Below are 18108 nucleotides of genomic sequence, written 5' to 3' on the forward strand. Positions count from 1 at the left end.
TGAGTCTACTTGATGTCTTCTGCTGTTGCATTTCCATGTTGACTGTCCGCTTTTCAAGGGCTCCTTGGATGCACCAGGTCCGTATAACATCCCTCGAACATCCGGGTTATAATCGGTCTTCACTTCTTCGTTGATGTTGTTGACACATGTCATCGTATACCAACTGCGAAGATCGTTGCTCATGGTACTGATCGCTGGATTGTCTGGTTCAGACGCGATTATTTACAGACCGCCCAGACATCACTGTAATATTGCTGTCAACCGTGTTAAACAAGGGTCAAAGGAAGAAATAAATAAAGAAAGAAAAGTATCAGTGTTTGTATATATAATGTATATACGTATCACACATGTTTGTGACTTTCCAGGTTTAACTGCCACAAAGACGTTATCACTATGACAACGGTGAGGCTGAGAGACGACGGCGGTGACGGGCTGTCGGTCATCACACACAACGGTTATCGATTTCCTAACTTCCCTAGTGAAAAGGCCATCGTAAATATGGCCTCTGTGAAAATCAGGTCAGATGACATAATCATCATCACATATTCCAGGTCAGGTATGTCCACTGTCACCGTTACGTTCATAGAAATTGTTTGGTGAACGGGTGCTACCTGTAGAGCAGGATGTGCTAGCCGTTTCCTCAAAACAGGGTGTCATCGCCTATTTTCAGTGACCCTTTCATGCAGTCCTGCTTATCCGTCCATATAGCCCTGTGCATCCCTCCATAAACATCCTCCACCACTGCATCTTGTAGAAACATCTGTGCAATGTTTTACACACCCTATGCATCCTTTCATACCTCTGTGCATCCTTTCAGATAACTCTGTGCACCCCCTCCTCACCTCTGTGCATCCTTTCATATATCTTTGAGCTTATTACTTTTCGTCGTCTCTCTGCATATTGAATAAAAAAATTCAATTTTCGTCACAATAATTCCCCCATAGACATTTCATGTTCTTCATTCTTCTTGACCAGAGTTACATTGGAAATCATGAGAATGTGAGAGGATGTACAATGTCAAAAATGCGAGAATGTGAAAGGATGTACAATTTCGAGAATGCAAGAGTATATACAATTTCAGAAATGCGACAATGCGATAGAATGCACAAATTCGTGAATGCGAGAATACGAGAGCAAATTCAATTTTAGGAATGCAAGAGGGCGAAGTGTCGAAGCACGCAAGCTTACAAGTCTGCTAGTATTATGTTCACAATCTAGTGGTTTTACTGAATCATCAAGCACAGTCTGAATAGTCCATGATCACAATTGGAGATAAATATCATCATCGTAAATGTCATCAGAGAGTTACTGGAGGCCTGCAGGACAGGAGGCAGCAAACAAGATGCACGTCCTTCATAGTGTGAAGCTTCACATTCTGGTCTATTGGCTTAGGAGATGGTATGCTGCACCACAGTTCTTCTCGTTGGTGTTCCATACATGAACACTGACCGACTACATCTACCAGAAGGTCGTCGTAGTCCCTCTCGCAGTTTTCAGCTTCCCTTAACCTGTCATTTACGCCACATTGCGCTTAGGAATGCAATTAATCTACATGCTCCTTTCAGTTCAGGGTGTGATTGTGAGCCCTTTCGAGAGTTCAAAGTTCAGTTGATTCCCCCATGCCCCTTGAAAATACTATGATGTTACTTTTTGATGCTGAAAACACAAAATGCAGTCACCTTGCTTGAGGTCAAGGAATGACTTATCTTCATAGATTTCCATTGCTGATAACCTTTCCAAATAGCTTGAATGTACCCATTAATAATGCTATACTTCTGTATGAGTCTGATGTTTATGGTTTCCCAGCACCTTTGTAACTGGGTATGATACAACAGTCTTTCAATGCCTCAGGAATATACACCAGCGTTATAAACCTTTTAAAAAGTTTTGCCAAGCATGCACATAGCTGATAACCTCCGCGTTTCAGATGTTAATATTGAAGGCCATAAGGACCTGCAGAACCTGTTCTGCAGTGATTTACTGGTTCATGATCTCCGCTGTCGTTGTCATTAAGTTTGCTGTGTAACACCACAACGAGGATATTCGTATCCGGAGCTGACTGTATATAGAAGCCATAACTCCCGAGCACCTGCATTAGTGTTACTTGATACTTGTAACACTAATTTCACATGAATAATTTTAATGGATTTTAGTTGCAATGTATTTACCTGAAGCAAGTGATGTTTTTATCTGCTAATGTACTGGTTTTAAGTATGTGCAGGTTCAATGTGGACATTGTGTTTCTGTGTGCGTGCGTGTCAACTTATCTACAGGGTGTAACAAATTTGCCTGAAATTGACCACTGCGTCTACTGGACTGGGAATGGTCCTTGTTTGAACTTTGGAAATAATTTCTTATTTCACCCTGCTCTGAATTGTATAAATTACGCCTAGATATTACACCTGTGAAGATCCGGATTAGAATTGATCTTTAGCAACCCATGTTTGTCGTAAGAACTGACTGACGGGATCAGCTGGTAGTTTGGTGCTCATGCTGTTGATCACTCGTTTATTTACAGACTGCCAAGATGCTACTGGAATATTGCTGTGTGTTGTCAAACTACACGTTAACGAAACCTCGGCATCACTGATGAATTTGCAGTGACTGTGCCTTATTTCAATGATCTTATGAGCCATCACCCCCTGTATTAGTCAGAGAACACAGGTGGTCCCATTTACTAAAGTGTTATGCCAGGATCCGCTGATCGCCGGTTCGAATCCTAAAATCACCAAAATTACTACTTTTCTTGGCTTTTCAAACATCTTCATTTACACACTGGTTCATGAGAGCACCCAGAGTGAGTGGGTGAGTGAGTACTCCGCTTGTAGCAATCTAACAGCAACAACAGGGCACACCAGAAATAACCTTCACACATAGTACCTATGAGGGCAATCGAGCCTGGGTCTTCGATGTAACGAGGGAAAGTTTTAACCTCTAAGTTACCCTACCACCTCCTAACACTAATTACCAGTAAAGGATGAACTACTGTTAAGCCAGGTGTAACAATGTTTCTGTATCATTTCCATCCTTCCCAAACACCAGGTGTCATAATTGATGTTCAGTGACTCATACCAACAATTTCCCCAAGCTGTTTATCCTATCACACAAAAATGAATTCATATCTGAGGATATGGCCTACCTTTAGAATACAGCACCACAAACTTTAAAGACACGTCATAATACTATTTTACGTAATTGCAGGTGATTTTGTTCAAAAGCACGTTCTTAAAACAATGCCCTATGACGCTGGCATAGCAACAAGGTCGTCAAGCTCAGTGAGTGCGTATAAACTCCGCTCACTCAAGTTTCATCTCTACCAGCCATGGCATTACAGAAACCCAACGATGTTGAGAGTTTCCAGTAGTAGTTCCCGGCGAATGCGCAATTTTTCGGAAGCACCCGGTCCAGTTTTAAATAGTTTTTCTTTTTTGATTAATATGCTCATATTTCTTGTTTTAAGAGGTGCTGAGGTATTGTATTTTGTGTATTTAAATATTTTGTATATGTATTTATATTTTTTAAAATTTAGTAAGAATGACTTACATTGGTCAGATTGTGTCATGTTTTACTATTCGCAGTTTTGGTCAATGTAAAATAATCTAAATATATTCTATATTTCTGTTTCAAACGTAACTATTTGGATCAAATGAATTACAACTGCAATCTAATATATATATATATATATATATATATATATATATATATATATATATATATATATATATATATATATATATATATATATATATATAATTCAGTAATTTGCACCATTACAAGGAAATATTTATTTCCCGAAGCGGTAAGAATTCATTAGCCAGCCATGAGCGTATGAGCGTATTCTATTTGTTAGAATTATTCAAAGGGTTAGGGTTAGGGTTAGGGTTAGGGTTAGGGTTAGGGTTCAGGGTTAGGTTAAGGGACCTAATCCAACGTAGTAGGTAAATGCAACTGTTTTCCTTTTCCATTTTTAACTCTTTGTTCACAAAGAAAACGGGAGACCAAAAAGACGTCAAAAGTCAAATAAACGATGAAATGGTTTAATGTCGAAATTTTGGACTGATGGAAATCGGCCTCCAGCAACTTTCACCTCTAGATCTACATATTTTCAATAATGATTCGAAGTCTAACTCACCAAACATGCCCATGTCTCACTCATTCCTTGGCGCGATCCACATTATCCTTACTGTGTTCCCTACAACACTTTTCTGTCACGAAAGCACACAGTGATTTTTATACAAGCACGCCATTCATGCATGCACCGTGAAATCAACGTCTGACGCCTGACGTCAACAACCGTTTTCAGTTCGAACCATATCGGCTGATTCCACAAAAATGGTATCTTGTAGATTACGGAATAGGACGATCGTGCCAAATGATATCGGGACCATTCGGCAACCGTCAGAAGATTGAAAACACGAGGCACCAAGTCTACCCGTAACCTTCGTAATTGTCCGCAACCAATTCGACTCTTTCCGTTCATTTCCATGACGTCACAGGAATGACTAGCTAAATTTGCACATTGTGCAACAATGTGGACGTAGCTCAGTCGGTTAGCTGTCGGGCTAACAATCCGAAGGTCGCGGGTTCGCGTCCGACGGGTTCTCACAAACTGGTTGCCTGTCTCACTGACGCGTGACCTACGGCTGGGAAGGTCCTCACGAGAAATTGTGATGCTGAATTCTAAAGGTGCTCTGAGCATATAACAGCAAAAGAAACGCCGTTCTGTTCTTTTGTCAAGTATTTAAATAGAAAACATAAACGCGAACGTCTAGTTTTTATCAAACTTCATTTTTTCGAAACATGCATTTCTTTTGCTGTTCAGTATATTTAATCCAGGCACACACTGGGTGTGGGAGCTGTCACGACTTCTCCTGGCTGGCAAGCTTGACAAATCTGACATCGACAAGACATCCGCCATGATAGAACTCGTGGACGAGGAGGAGTACAAAGACCTCCCATCCCCCAGGCTCCTCAACTCCCACGCACCATTAGGGCACCTGCCAGATGAGGTCAAGGTCAAGAAACCAAAAATTGTGTACGTCATTCGCAATCTCAAGGATGCAATTGTATCCTGTTTCGTGTTTGTGAAAAAGATAGGCTTCAGTGACTACCATGGGAAGTGGGAGAATTATGTGCGTGCTGCAACAGAGGGGAGGTGTAAGTTACGTGTCTATCAATGAACACTTACTGTTTTAAACAAATTGTGTAGAATGCTACTGTAGAGTGTAATAAATAGTAAGGCAGCATACAAAGCGCTGAACTTCACGCCGCACGGACATGCCCTAAGCGCATACAACATAATGGACAGAATTACGTAGGTTAACCCAAGCAGCCTACGGTTTTGAAGGTTGTTAGTAAGACTTATCCTACAGGGCTCCCATTTCAGCTGTCAGAGGCTGTTTCGAACAAACTGCATAAGGTGAAGCCCAATGAATCATGTGTTTGTTAAACACTACACTAGACGATAAAGCGATTTCATTAATGCATAGAAATGTTTAATAATATACAAATATTGAAAAAATATTGGAAAAGAAGACAAAGTTTGCGATGAGGTGTCATTCAATGATGCTTCCAAACAGCAATATGGTGATGTGGTGTGTGGTTCAAATTTGATTATCTTAATCAAATAGATACACAAACTAACTGGGAACGAATATCGGTGCCTTGTGTAATAAAATGTTGCGTAGAAATATTTTATACGGTTCATGTTTCGAGTGTGTGTATGTTTCAGTTGAATATGGGTCCTGGTTTGACTATTTAAAGGGCTGGGAGGAAGTGAAGAAAACCACCGACATTCCTCTCCTGACACTTTTCTATGAAGACCTTAAAGAGGTGGGCAATGTTGAGCGGCATAAAATAAGGCATAACATTATGTTGAGGGCATAAAATATAATCACAGGGAATGCTACTCAGGGCAAAGATGTAAGATGTAATCACAGGCGATGCTATTAAGGACACAGTCATATGATACCATCAAGGACAATGTTACTCAGGGCAAAGACATTGAAAATAGTCCACTGGACAAGGACATAAGATACCGTCAAGGACAATGTTATTTTAGGGCAAATATGTAAGATGTAATCACAGGCATTGCTACTGAGGACACGGCCTTAAGATACCACCAAGGACAATGCTATTCAAGACAAAGATGTAAGATGTAATCAAGGGCAATGTTAATCAGGGTAAAGACATAGAAAATAGTCACTGGCAATGTTACTCAAATTCAGGATCTATATTTATGTGGCGTGGTCTGGTGTGACGCAACTCTGAACTGAAAAGGTGTAAATACAAACTGCAACCTTCCATTATAACCGTGTGGCATCAGATAACACAAGCTGCAACTACTGCTCAGTATATAATAATGTATAATTATTGAGTTTGGTATTCATGGCATTATATTAACAAGATTTCTCTGGGTCTGAATACCATAGTTTCATTTCACTGTCTTTACAGTCTCCAAATCTTCACCATTCTGGTTTCCAGCTGGGTTCTTTAAGGATTGCAGGAACATTTGTAACATTAATTCTCTGGCGTGTCGTTTTATATTTGATATTGCCTTGTTCTCTCCACAGGACACTTTCAGAGAGGCTAAGAAGTTGTGTGAGTTTTTTGGCATATCGAGGGGTGACGACTACATCCGGCAAGTGTGTGAATACTGCGACTTCGACTCGATGAGGAAAATCAAGGCTACAGCCAAGTTAACTGGCAAGGTTTCTTATCGTAAAGGCATGTACAGTGCTGTATAATAGATACTGACCGGGTTAACGTGGGTTTAATTAACATCACAACACACAGTAGCAAATGGAAGCGATAAATCCTCTCCCATAAGGCCCGTGTGTGTGTGTGAGAGAGAGTGTGGGTGTGTGTGTTTGAGTGTGTGTGTTTGTGTTTGCGTTTGTGTTTGCGTTTGTGTGTGTGTTTGTGTGTGTGTGTGTGTGCGTTTGTGTTTGCGTTTGTGTGTGTGTGTGTGTGAGAGAGTGTGAGTGTGTGTGTTTGAGTGTGTGTGTTTGTGTGTGTTTTTTGTGAGGTTGGGTCACAGTTATGTTTTTGTACATATAAATTAGGGTGTGGTCACTGATTTCGTACATAATAAGCGGTGCAGATGGGCAGGGAGGTTGTATTCATATTGTACATGATTTTACAAAACAATGATCAGTCACCTGCCATAAATTATGAAGGATCCCTAATCAGAAGAAATCCCTGTTAAGAGGAAAAGTTGCGATTCAGTCTTAAAAACGCTGCAAAAACAATGCTGACTCGTCTTAATAATTTGTGTTAACGTATAACTATCAAACGGTGTTGAGACCAAGTGTTCCCAAGGGGGTTAATTGTACAGATTCATCTTCAGATGCCTTGTTATTGATTGTAATTCGATTTGGTTTTGTTTGAGATGTTCATCTCATTCGTCGATGAATGATATTGTTGAAAATATCAATTCGAATATTTTTTTCCTGATTCGGTGTTCACTGTTATTGTTCGAAGGAACGAAAGAATTTTTTGTAACCTTGTCGCACTCTAGTGAAGATTCAAATGAAATGTATTTTCCTGCACTGGTGTTCACGAACGCCGTATCGCGAGCACCCGGTGTCATACAGGTACAATGACTCGAAGTAACATTTTATAGTCACTTCTTACTCAGAATCCACTATGACAGCCACCCCTGAAGATCCGGGTCAGAATAAGTCTTCCGCAAGCCATGCTTGTCGTAAGAGGTGACTAACGGGATCGGGTGGTCAGCGTCGCTGACATGTTGACGCATGCAATCGTATCACTATTGCGTAAATCGATGTTCATGATCTTGATCACTTGATTGTCTGGCCCAGACTCAATTATTTACTGGCTGTTTCCATATAGCTAGAATATGGTTGTTTTAGTGTTTACCGACAGCCAAACAAATCGAGCCCAAATATATGACATCTAAATATGTTGCCATCAAGGTAATGAAACGGTGCTAAGATAGCATAATCCCAATCATATTTTATGACTTTCCAGGTGAGATAGGCGACTGGAAGAACTGGTTCACTGTGGCCCAGAACGAGTGGTTTGATGAATATTATGCTGAACAGATGAAAGATTGTCCTGTGAAGGTTCGATTTACTCTTGATTAGGCAGAACTGTTGTCTTTTCCAGAAGGAGACGTGTGGCCATGGCCATCAGAATGGACATGGCACATAATGTCTATGTTGTCTCCCAGCCTTAAGCATTCTATTACTCAGATCAAGTTTTATATCCTGGAAACATTGAGACATTGCTTCTTATCCACATGAGCTCCCATACCGCATCAAACCAAACTAAATCATACTTCCCTCAAACGACCAGATGACATTTATAGTTCTCGATAATGTTTCTGCAAGGCGTCTTCAAGCACTCAAGTGATTCCCTTTCACGGTGGTTTTTCACTTGAGTGAGAAGAATTTCATGGATTGTATTCTGAAAGTCAACATGACCCCGACTGTTCCAAGTAACTGAGGGAAGATCATGCTTTGCGGATAATTTGTGTCATCAGCGTTTGACAGTGATACATATACATATATTGTCGGAATCACACACTGGATTCTCCCTATGGCGATTTTGTCCATGTCATTCAGGGTCATATTGCCTGTATATGTTTAACAATTAATTGTATATGTTTATCATATATTGAGAAGTGTACGCCATTTCGTTTCAGAACCGGCAGATAGTTTGCTTATAAGAACTCAGTTAATAAGAAATAGCATTTTATTGCAAATGTTGACGCTTAATTACAGAAGGAAGTCTGTAACTGAGCTGGTTGCGCAAATGGACGGAAACGAGATAGTTCTGTAATCAATGTTTTGACATGTTAGCGATTCAAAAGTTTTGGCGCCGACACGCTGCTTGAATGGATTGACACAACGTTATATAACTAAATAACTATGACGTTGTTTTCGGAAATGAGGCGGGACATACCCAATCCAGTCGAAGTCGACATACACGCAGTTTGACTTTGGAAACTATGACATATCACAGGCTCGTAAAACACTTGGACAAGGTTGCATGGATAGCATGATACATATCTTCCAAAGCAGTTGCAGCGTTGTCAAGGGTCCGTTACTCTTTGCATTGATTTCCTTGTTTTTCTTAAACTGGTGGTGTAAACGAATCATGACACATACACGTAAGGATGGAGATGAAAAAATATGCAGATTGGTGAATCATTTCAAGATGATTGGTTTTTGATGATGATGAAGAATGAAAGAGGATTTTTCAGTTGTTAATAAATCAATGATCATTCATCATGGCATACATCTATTATTGTTATCTTGCTTATAATATACCCGTTTGGAGAAGGTGCTTAATGACTATGAGTTTGTTAATATGAAGTTGGTTACCATGCCGGGATCCTCTTGTCTTATGAAGTGCGGTGGGATGACAGAGTGGTTAAAGTGTTCGCTCGTGACGCCGAAGACTCGGGTTCTTTTGTACAATTGGTACAATGTGTGAAGCCCATTCCTGTGTCCCCCGCCGTTCACAATATTGCTGGAATATTATCTTGGATCCCATGTTTAGTGGTGGACAGTAGGCAGCGCGAGAGTTACGTCCCTTTTGGCATGTAATCATGGCATGTGAGAGGAACCACGTCGGAAATCCGGTGATTACGCAGTCGCACTAAAGCGTACGCTTACAGCAAGAAGAAATATACTTTATTGCTGTGTCACATGGTGTATTACAATAAAAGACATATCGTGGTTCCAGCTCTAGATTTAAAAACATCCGGCCAAATGACCCATGAGGCACAAATATCACATTTAAATAAAATACATTGATAATATGATCACACCCACACATACACACGCACAAGCCCAAAACATACATACAAATGCACACACATACATACACAAACATACACACACACAACACATCTCACACACAAATAGCGCAAATATATAAATCATATCATACATGGTGGTAAATGAATACTGACGTATTTGACAGTTATAGAATACACTATTATACATGGATATTTCGAGGCCTGAAGATACTATGGAGGAGTTCGGAAAGGGGCTTTATAGTTGATTATTAGTCAGTAAGAATACTATTTTGTCTAGTGCGGACATAGACGGCAAGGATTGACATTGGCTATACACCTGACATTTCAATAATAATCACAGTTCACCAGGGGTAGCCGAATGATTGCAGCGTCCACTCGGCACTCTGACGATCCGGGTTCGATTCCCGGGTACAAAGTGTGAAGCCCATTTCCGGTGTCCTCTGCTCTTATAATGCTTCAATATTGCTAAGAGAAGTGTAAAAGTAAACTCACCCATTCACGTTGTGGCCTGCAGGAAGTGCACGTATAATTTGGTGCAGTAAACTGTGATTTACATTAAAAATGTGCCTGCAGCTTCTGCTGTCTCTTGGTGGAAATTTTAGATCACGTTACACTCAATCACATACGTGTTTCCACATTTGTCTGTGTGTATATATGTACTGGTACTGAACACAATTATCATGAGCGTAACTAAGGAAACAGATTGCGTATGCAAATATGCAAATAGCAACAGTTCAGTCTTGAAGTGAGTTGACCGAGAGCGCGTAGCGCTCGACCCCGCTCGACAGCCGCTTACAGCCCCCACCCCCTCATCCACCGAGACAATTTTGAAATGAAAATGCACTGAAATACGTTTCCCTGCATTTTGAGAAGTAAATTAGCGATATTTTTCAAGAGCAAGTTAGTATAATCTATAGAAATTCCAAAACAACATCAAAATGTGCAGAGACTGAAATGATACTAAAGTGTGAATCATCCTTGAACTCGAAACAGATACAAAGTTTCCGAAATGGAAGACATTTAATACATGTTGAAACACTTGAAAGTTCAAACTGCTAACAAATTGACACCAGAAGACAGCAATGGCCTAGCATAACGCTAGTCTTCTGTCAGTCTCACCAGGGAATTCGCCGATGGCGCTATCAATGTCAAATTCGAAGTCACGGTTATCGTGGAGTATGTGACACTCTAAGTGGCCTTGTGAAAAGCCTTTTTCGCGTATCAGGGTAGAGATAATAACCCCCCAAAGTACGACGCTTTTGGGTAAAGCTACATAAAACATTATAGTTGGACAAAGTTGTTGTGCGCAAGTGTGTAATAGAAGTTACGCCCTTGAAGAGTATACATCTCTGTAAGGAACTGGAGCTACTATAACGTAAATCTAACTTTGATGTCCGAGTCCGCCGTCCTCTCCTGGAACAGCTGATCAAACCACTCGTTCTGTGTCACAGTGAACCAGTTCTTCCAGTTGCCTACCTCACCTGGAAAGTCATAAAAATTAATGATTTCGATGTCATAATACGGAAAATGTGTAGCAACTTTGTGAACCTGTGTGAACAAATTTATGTGTTGGCGAATATATGATTCAGTCTGTGTTTGTCTGTTTTTGATAGTGACTTACTAAGAAAGGGTAATGTAACTCATGCAACAGTGGACCACTTTCTAAAAAGACATTGCGCATGACTCTGGAAGCCTCTAACTCTAATAGTTGTTTATGATATCTAAACTAGAGATAAGAGTTTTGTTCTTTACAAATGCAAAATACAATAAAGATTTCGAACGTACAATAACAACATCAACAATAAACATTCCATTTAAGTAAAAACTTTCTTCCCTAAATCATATACTGATAGACGGACCAAGAGGCTACTAAACTCTCCTCTACTCAAGAGCGGTTATATAATAATTACCTCCCCTGTAGGCTTCGGATGGGGATTTCGTCTGCTTCATGTTCCCACAGCTGGCGACTTCAATCGCCTCACGCAGGAAGTCGGTGCTGCGACCTGATCCATGAAATTCGTTCACTTTCCTAATCTCTCGTAAAGGATCCTAGAAACCATATAAATCAAGGAAAACACGATCATCACATCACACAACCTAGCTGACCACGCTCCTTTCAATAATTAATTATAACATACCTTCAAATGTGAATGCATGAAAATGAATGGAATGGACACAGGTGACCTAACCGTCCAAAGCACTAGGGATCACTAGTCGAGTCCAAAGGAACTCATGTCTTTGCAACAACAACAACAACAACAACAACAACAACAATGAACAATACAAACAACCCAAGTACTTTATAGATGACTACCGACTCGAAGTAATTAACATCCTGATATACTGTATTGTCAATTGTGTATTGTGTGTCGGGAGGGGAACGTATTATTTATGATACATGCACTCATTACTATTATTACAATTATTAATATAACCATCACTGGCTTTCCTTGATCCTTTTACATTGTTTTCTCCACCACTATATCCAATGGAACGTGTTTCGCCTGAGAGAAGATACTGCCTGACGTTTCACACATTTCTGTGTGTTTAAATATAATATGTCCATTGACATTTCTCAATACGTATACAGCGTTGTGCAATAATCACTCACCCGCTCACTCACCTCTTTTATGTCCTCATAATGGAGGGTGAGGATCGGGACATCGGGATGAGTCTTCTGTAGGTCCTCCCACTCGAGAACATGGTCGAACCAGGACCCATAGTGAACTGTGGCAAAGTAATACCCAATAAAAGAGTCAATTCACTTATATGAAGTTTGTTGTTTAACAACTCTCAGCAATATTCCAGAGGAACCGGGGTGTTTTGTAAATAATCATGTCTGGAAGAGAGAATCCATTCTGAAAATCGTTACACAGAAATACACGGAACACGCAGACCCGCATCAATCAAGTCTGACCACCCAATCCTCTTAGTCGCTTCTAACGACAAGCACGGGCTGAAAAAGACCAGCCCTAGCACGTATCGTAAATACCCAGTGAGCTTATTACGAAATTAAATACAGCTTCTTTAGGCTTTTTAAAACGGTTTACGAAATGTATCTTCTAATATCCCACTGTGACCATGGTGTGGTTTAGATAGAAGCAACCAAGCAATGGTCATAGCCTATCAAACAATTTCCATTTTCAGTTTTCTTCTGGAGAACAATGTGGGTACCCATTGTACACTGGCGAATAACTGATACGTATTATCTCAATACACATGAGGGGATGTATCGCGATGTAGGTGCAGACAAAACTTCAGTCCTAACTCTCGCAGCTAACACTATTTGGATATAAAAGTAAAGAAAAGCTCTTGTACTCTCAAATTTCAGATTGATGGAAATGGTACAAACGATCCAGTGAAATATTTTTACCATCAAAGTCTAACAAAACCAATGTCTTTCAAACCAATCTGATTACAGAATTCACTTTCATTCAATTAACATTTCTGAGAGAGCAGTTCAAAATATCCAAAACGGCCTTGGTTCATTTCAGTTTTCACCTACTGTTTTAAGGATTAAAAAAATAAACAATGAGATTGCGTTCCTACATTTGCCGAGTATACAGTACTGCATATAACGCTCCCAGCTGTCTTGGTATATGCACTGTGGTGTATTTCGGGCGTGGTTGTACAAGGTCACGATTACATCCTTAGGGTTCCGTATCACATACACGATTTTACATCTCTTCTTGAAAATGTCAGCAGTCAGAAGCTTCACGTTGTGATGACTTCTGAGAATTCTGGGAGACATAAGAGAGGTCACATTCTGTGGCAGGACTTCTGTCATCCTTGTTTTCTTTTCCTCACTGCCCTGACTTGCATGACCTGTGACAAGATGTCGGACCATTTCACTGACCCAGTGTACGCCTGAAACAGTGAGTGAGTGAATATTGCCTAACGCCGTGAAACAACTGCGGACCAAAGAAGACAGGATCAATGACATTCACATTATATGATATGTGGACGAGACTTAACACAAGCACTGAGCAGTTAGATGGTAAGGATTGGCAGCCTGTTTCTAAATGCAGTGCTGCCAGAGCCATGTAGCTGGTTCGATTCCCAGAAATCAAATCTTGGCGTGCCGGGAATTAAATGACTGGAATATTGTATAAAGCAATCCAATATACAGGGATTTTCATTCACGCATTTAACATCATATTCTAAGGATAATGACTGACACTAATAGAAGGATGGAGCCCATGAAGATCCTGGTTACAGAAAGCAACCTTCAGCAACCATCGCTGGTCGTAGGAGGCAAGGAACGAGTTGGAGTGTCAGGCTCACTGACTTGGTACATGCACGTCATCATACCGCAAATGCAGAGACCGATGCTCATGCTGTTGATCACTGAATTACACTGCCCACTTGACTACTATTTATAGGCTGACGCCATATAGCTGGAATCTGGTCATATGGCTTATCAATCACCCGTTCTAACCCGGATCTTAACGGGAGTCAAACAAGGGTTGCCGAAGATCATTTCTAACTCGGATCTTCTCACCTGATTTTGGGTACGCACAGATGAGAATGTCATCATCTCTGATTGGGAGGTTGTGGATGTTGGTGATGGAGTCGATGTTGGGAGAGTTTGGGTAGCGGATACCGTCGTGTTCAGTGTGCCAGATGGTGTCCCCGTCGTCTTCTTCCACAGTGTCACGTGACATCTGAGCCAGTGCAATCGACGATTGAATCATTGTCTATAACAATGAATAAACCAGTTTACCTATGGCATACAATAAAAATGAGGGTGTGGTGAAGAAATCTTCGCTCCAGGTATCTTTTACGTATACGTACAGTGTAGAAATACATTTCATTCAACGTATATTTAGTGATTTATCCGTTAGACTGCATAGAAAATTAAATGTTTACTCACAGAAATACAGCTTGGAAAGTTTAGCACGTGTTAATGAGTAGAATAGATTCAGTCACACTTGTTTTTACTGACGTTCATTCTTATAGTGGACAAATTGACTCAACATTAGTCAACATTATTATGCCCTAGAACATTTCATCTTTTTTATTTAGCCTTTAATTAATGCAGAATGTAGGGTATGCAACACGCATACAAAGAAAATTTCTAACTGATCAAAGTTATAATGCTGATGGAACAAAAAGGGTGGATTTTTCCTGATTTAGTGCTGTGATTATCATTTTTGAAAATTCAAAGCTCTTTACACGACATACAACGTTTAACACTCCTCAAGAACCTGTATGGAATTGACCGTCAGCAAGTCAGTGCCAGAAGAGGCGACTAATGGGATCATGTGGTCAAGTTCGATGGCGTGGCTGGAACATGGCATCGTATCCCGAGCGCTTAAATAGATGTTCACGAACAGACCCCCGTCATGCAACTGAATATTATTAATCACCTAACCAAACAAACATATAAGCAAACAACTGTCCTTACCTTCAGACCTTTTGGTGACTGTCTTTCAAAAGTAACAGGTGTACGTAACCACTCTCTAGTAAACAGTCAAATGCGCTCACAACACAGCTATGGCATGGCTGTGATTATTCAAACGTAGGTCATCTGTATCAAATCAGTTATCTTCAGACCTAATGTCTGCAAAGCAAACTTTAAACCCATGAATTAATTCTAAACACGCATGGTAGTATTGTGTTGACAACAGCGATTAACTCGAACAAAATCACGAGCTGTACGGATATAGAAATGCTTCACAGGTGTCAAAGCTGAACGTTTGAATTCCTTTTGTATTACGAATGATCCGCCATGAATTATACACACGCTCGGAATGTATTTTAAATTTCATTGCACAGTATTCTATCACACTGAAGTTTCATTACGAGGTACGCACATTCGTACACTTTTTCGAAAATGTGTGAGCCCAAAAGTAACAAAATTTTTCGTCTTTCGCACGTACTGAGGGACACAATGCGAACCTCCGTATTAACTTGATTGTTTTCCTTCACAGAATGCACAGAATATAAATTCAATCTTAAAGTGTGAATACGACACGTGGTTCAGTGGGAATCAAATCGTCCTTATGCATAAACATGGATGTACCTGAAGGTCATAACGCAATGTAATAAAGTGCATTTCCATGAACTGAAGTGCTTTTCCATGCTTATGAGTGGTAATGGCTGTGCCATTGTTAGAGAGAGTGGTCACCGACTTGCTGTTTTTGAATGTGTAAATATTTGATGATCTACATCATATTATTGGTTATATCAAGGAACTTATCGTAGTCATGTAACTGAGTTCTGTTGGTGCGTCTTCTGGCAATATTCCAGCAGTTACGTACAGTACCATGAGGGGAATCGAACTCGGGACGTCGTTATGACAAGCGAACGCTTTAACCACTTGACTGAACCTTTTCTGACAGTAACGACAATTGCCATCGTTTAACGCGTTTTGTTATGAAGTGACCTGAATATCGAAGCATTGTCTTCTTTGAGTGGCATGTTTGGTGAATCAGACAAGGACAAACTTCATGGATGAGCAGCTTCATGGATGGTGAAGCCTGATTAAAAAACTGCACATCCATAAACTTTGTCCTTATCCGAAGCACTGTCGTTCTCTGGAAAGCTGCTCTATTCACAACACGAATGAACTTTCTAATAATGAAAATTACAAGGTTCGTAATTTCGATATCAGGACCAAGATTTTGGAAGCTCTCTTGGTTGACACATGTCATCGGTTTCAAAATGTGCAGATTGATGCTCATGTTGCTGATCACTGGATTGTCTGTTCCAGGCTCAATTATTTACAGACCGCCACTATATAGCTGAAATATTGCTGAGTGCGGCGTAAAAAGTAAACTCACTCACTCACTTCATTAGTACTGACGAGTACCTCCCTTTCATATACGTCCGGCAAGTGGGTCGTCGCTATTGGCTACACGACACCAAATGCTTTCCCACAGACATCTATGCTAACCGCATATTTTATTTTAAAAAAAAAATATCCAGGCTATGAACAGCCAGTCTATGTCCGTAACGGTACGGTCTGGCCCTTAAACTACAATAAAATACAAGTTCTGTCCAACTTGTCCTGCGATTTTTCCAAGCACAGGAAGCGGAACACATCAACCCTCCATTCCGCACCAAATGTCACTTACTTGAAAATATCTGTGCACACATAAGCATAAGTGATGGTGATAAAACAATGACAGCACTGAATACTTAAAATTGTGGTAAGTTTTAATTACTGCATGGATGTGCTTTTAAAACACATAAACATCTTACACTATTTCATCCAATCACGGCTGTCACAGACCTCGGTCCGTTTGAGTTGTTTGGGGAGCATGTGATTCTGATTTAGCGCAGCAGAACCTGTAAGTGCGGTCTGCTGCATGCAAGGGACGAAATCACATTGCTGACGGTGAGTGGATAGACAGATTGGGCCATAGTCCAGGAACTAATTTCACTTGATAAGATAGTAACTGAAATTAAATATTGGTAAAGGAATGCAATATGTTTTGATGTTTAAGCAAAACAAACCCGCTTTCTCATCGTGTCAGATTTCAAATTCCTTGAAGAGTTTTCACATAGAGTCAGGGTTATACATTTCGATTTGCTGCCTATTTACAGCCCATGATTACAGAAGACCATTGAGAGAGTGAGTGAGTACTGTTTTGAGCCGTTTGAAATAATATTCCTGCAATATCACAGCGGGGGAACCAGACCTGGGCTTCATGCATTGTACCCATGTGGGGAACCGTACTCGGGTCTTCGGCGAGACTCTTAATTTAACCACCAGACCCGTGAAGGTCCCGGGGTAGAATAGGCCTTCAGCAACCCATGCTTGCCATAAAAGGCGACTCAGCTTGTCGTAAGACGCGACTAACGGGATCGGGTGGTCAGGCTCGCTGACTTGGTTGACGCATGACATCGGTTCCCAATTGCGCAGATCGATGCTCATGTTTTTGATCACTGGATTGTCTGGTCCAGACTCGATTATTTACAGACCGCCGTCATATAGCTGTAATATTGCTGAGTGCGGCGTAAAACTAAACTCACTCGCTCACTTTAACCACCATGCTACCCCATTTAGAAAGTGGTCAAATGTAACATATGTTATATTTGGGATTACACTTTCTCAGTAAAGTGCAAACTCGAGTACCTGTGCTGGGATGAGTCCCATCCGGGATTCGAACCCACACCCTCAGTTTTATGCAGACACCTAGTCGCCAACGCACGAAGTCAGACACCTACCCCACTCAGTCACTGCAGCTTCCACAAAAATGGAAGTCGGACAACTGGTAGTGTAGACTACAGACCTTGTGAAACCCTCTGATAAGTGTACATTGACACGGCTCCCGCTGTCGAAAGCAAATACCGATGTTACCAAATATAAC

At 40.6% G+C, this 18108-nt stretch overlaps 2 protein-coding genes across 2 annotated transcripts; one reads left to right on the top strand and one right to left on the bottom strand.

Annotated features, from left to right (window-relative positions):
• The first annotated feature begins 393 nt into the window (after positions 1 to 393).
• Positions 394 to 8108, top strand: LOC137258454 (sulfotransferase 1A1-like). The gene is made up of 5 exons (XM_067796143.1): positions 394 to 556; positions 4837 to 5157; positions 5732 to 5832; positions 6573 to 6726; positions 7993 to 8108. The coding sequence occupies exons 1-5, from the start codon at positions 394 to 396 to the stop codon at positions 8106 to 8108; spliced, it is 855 nt and encodes a 284-aa protein (XP_067652244.1).
• Positions 8109 to 9647: 1539 nt separating this feature from the next.
• Positions 9648 to 14481, bottom strand: LOC137294896 (sulfotransferase 1C2-like). Its single transcript, XM_067826068.1, has 5 exons — positions 14292 to 14481; positions 13340 to 13657; positions 12414 to 12517; positions 11701 to 11839; positions 9648 to 11271 (listed from the first exon to the last, which is right to left on the bottom strand). The coding sequence occupies exons 1-5, from the start codon at positions 14452 to 14454 to the stop codon at positions 11159 to 11161; spliced, it is 837 nt and encodes a 278-aa protein (XP_067682169.1). The 5' UTR covers positions 14455 to 14481; the 3' UTR covers positions 9648 to 11158.
• Between the last annotated feature and the right edge of the window lie 3627 nt (positions 14482 to 18108).

This window comes from Haliotis asinina, chromosome 1 (assembly GCF_037392515.1).
Source record: "Haliotis asinina isolate JCU_RB_2024 chromosome 1, JCU_Hal_asi_v2, whole genome shotgun sequence".
Taxonomy (NCBI): Eukaryota; Metazoa; Mollusca; class Gastropoda; order Lepetellida; family Haliotidae; genus Haliotis; species Haliotis asinina.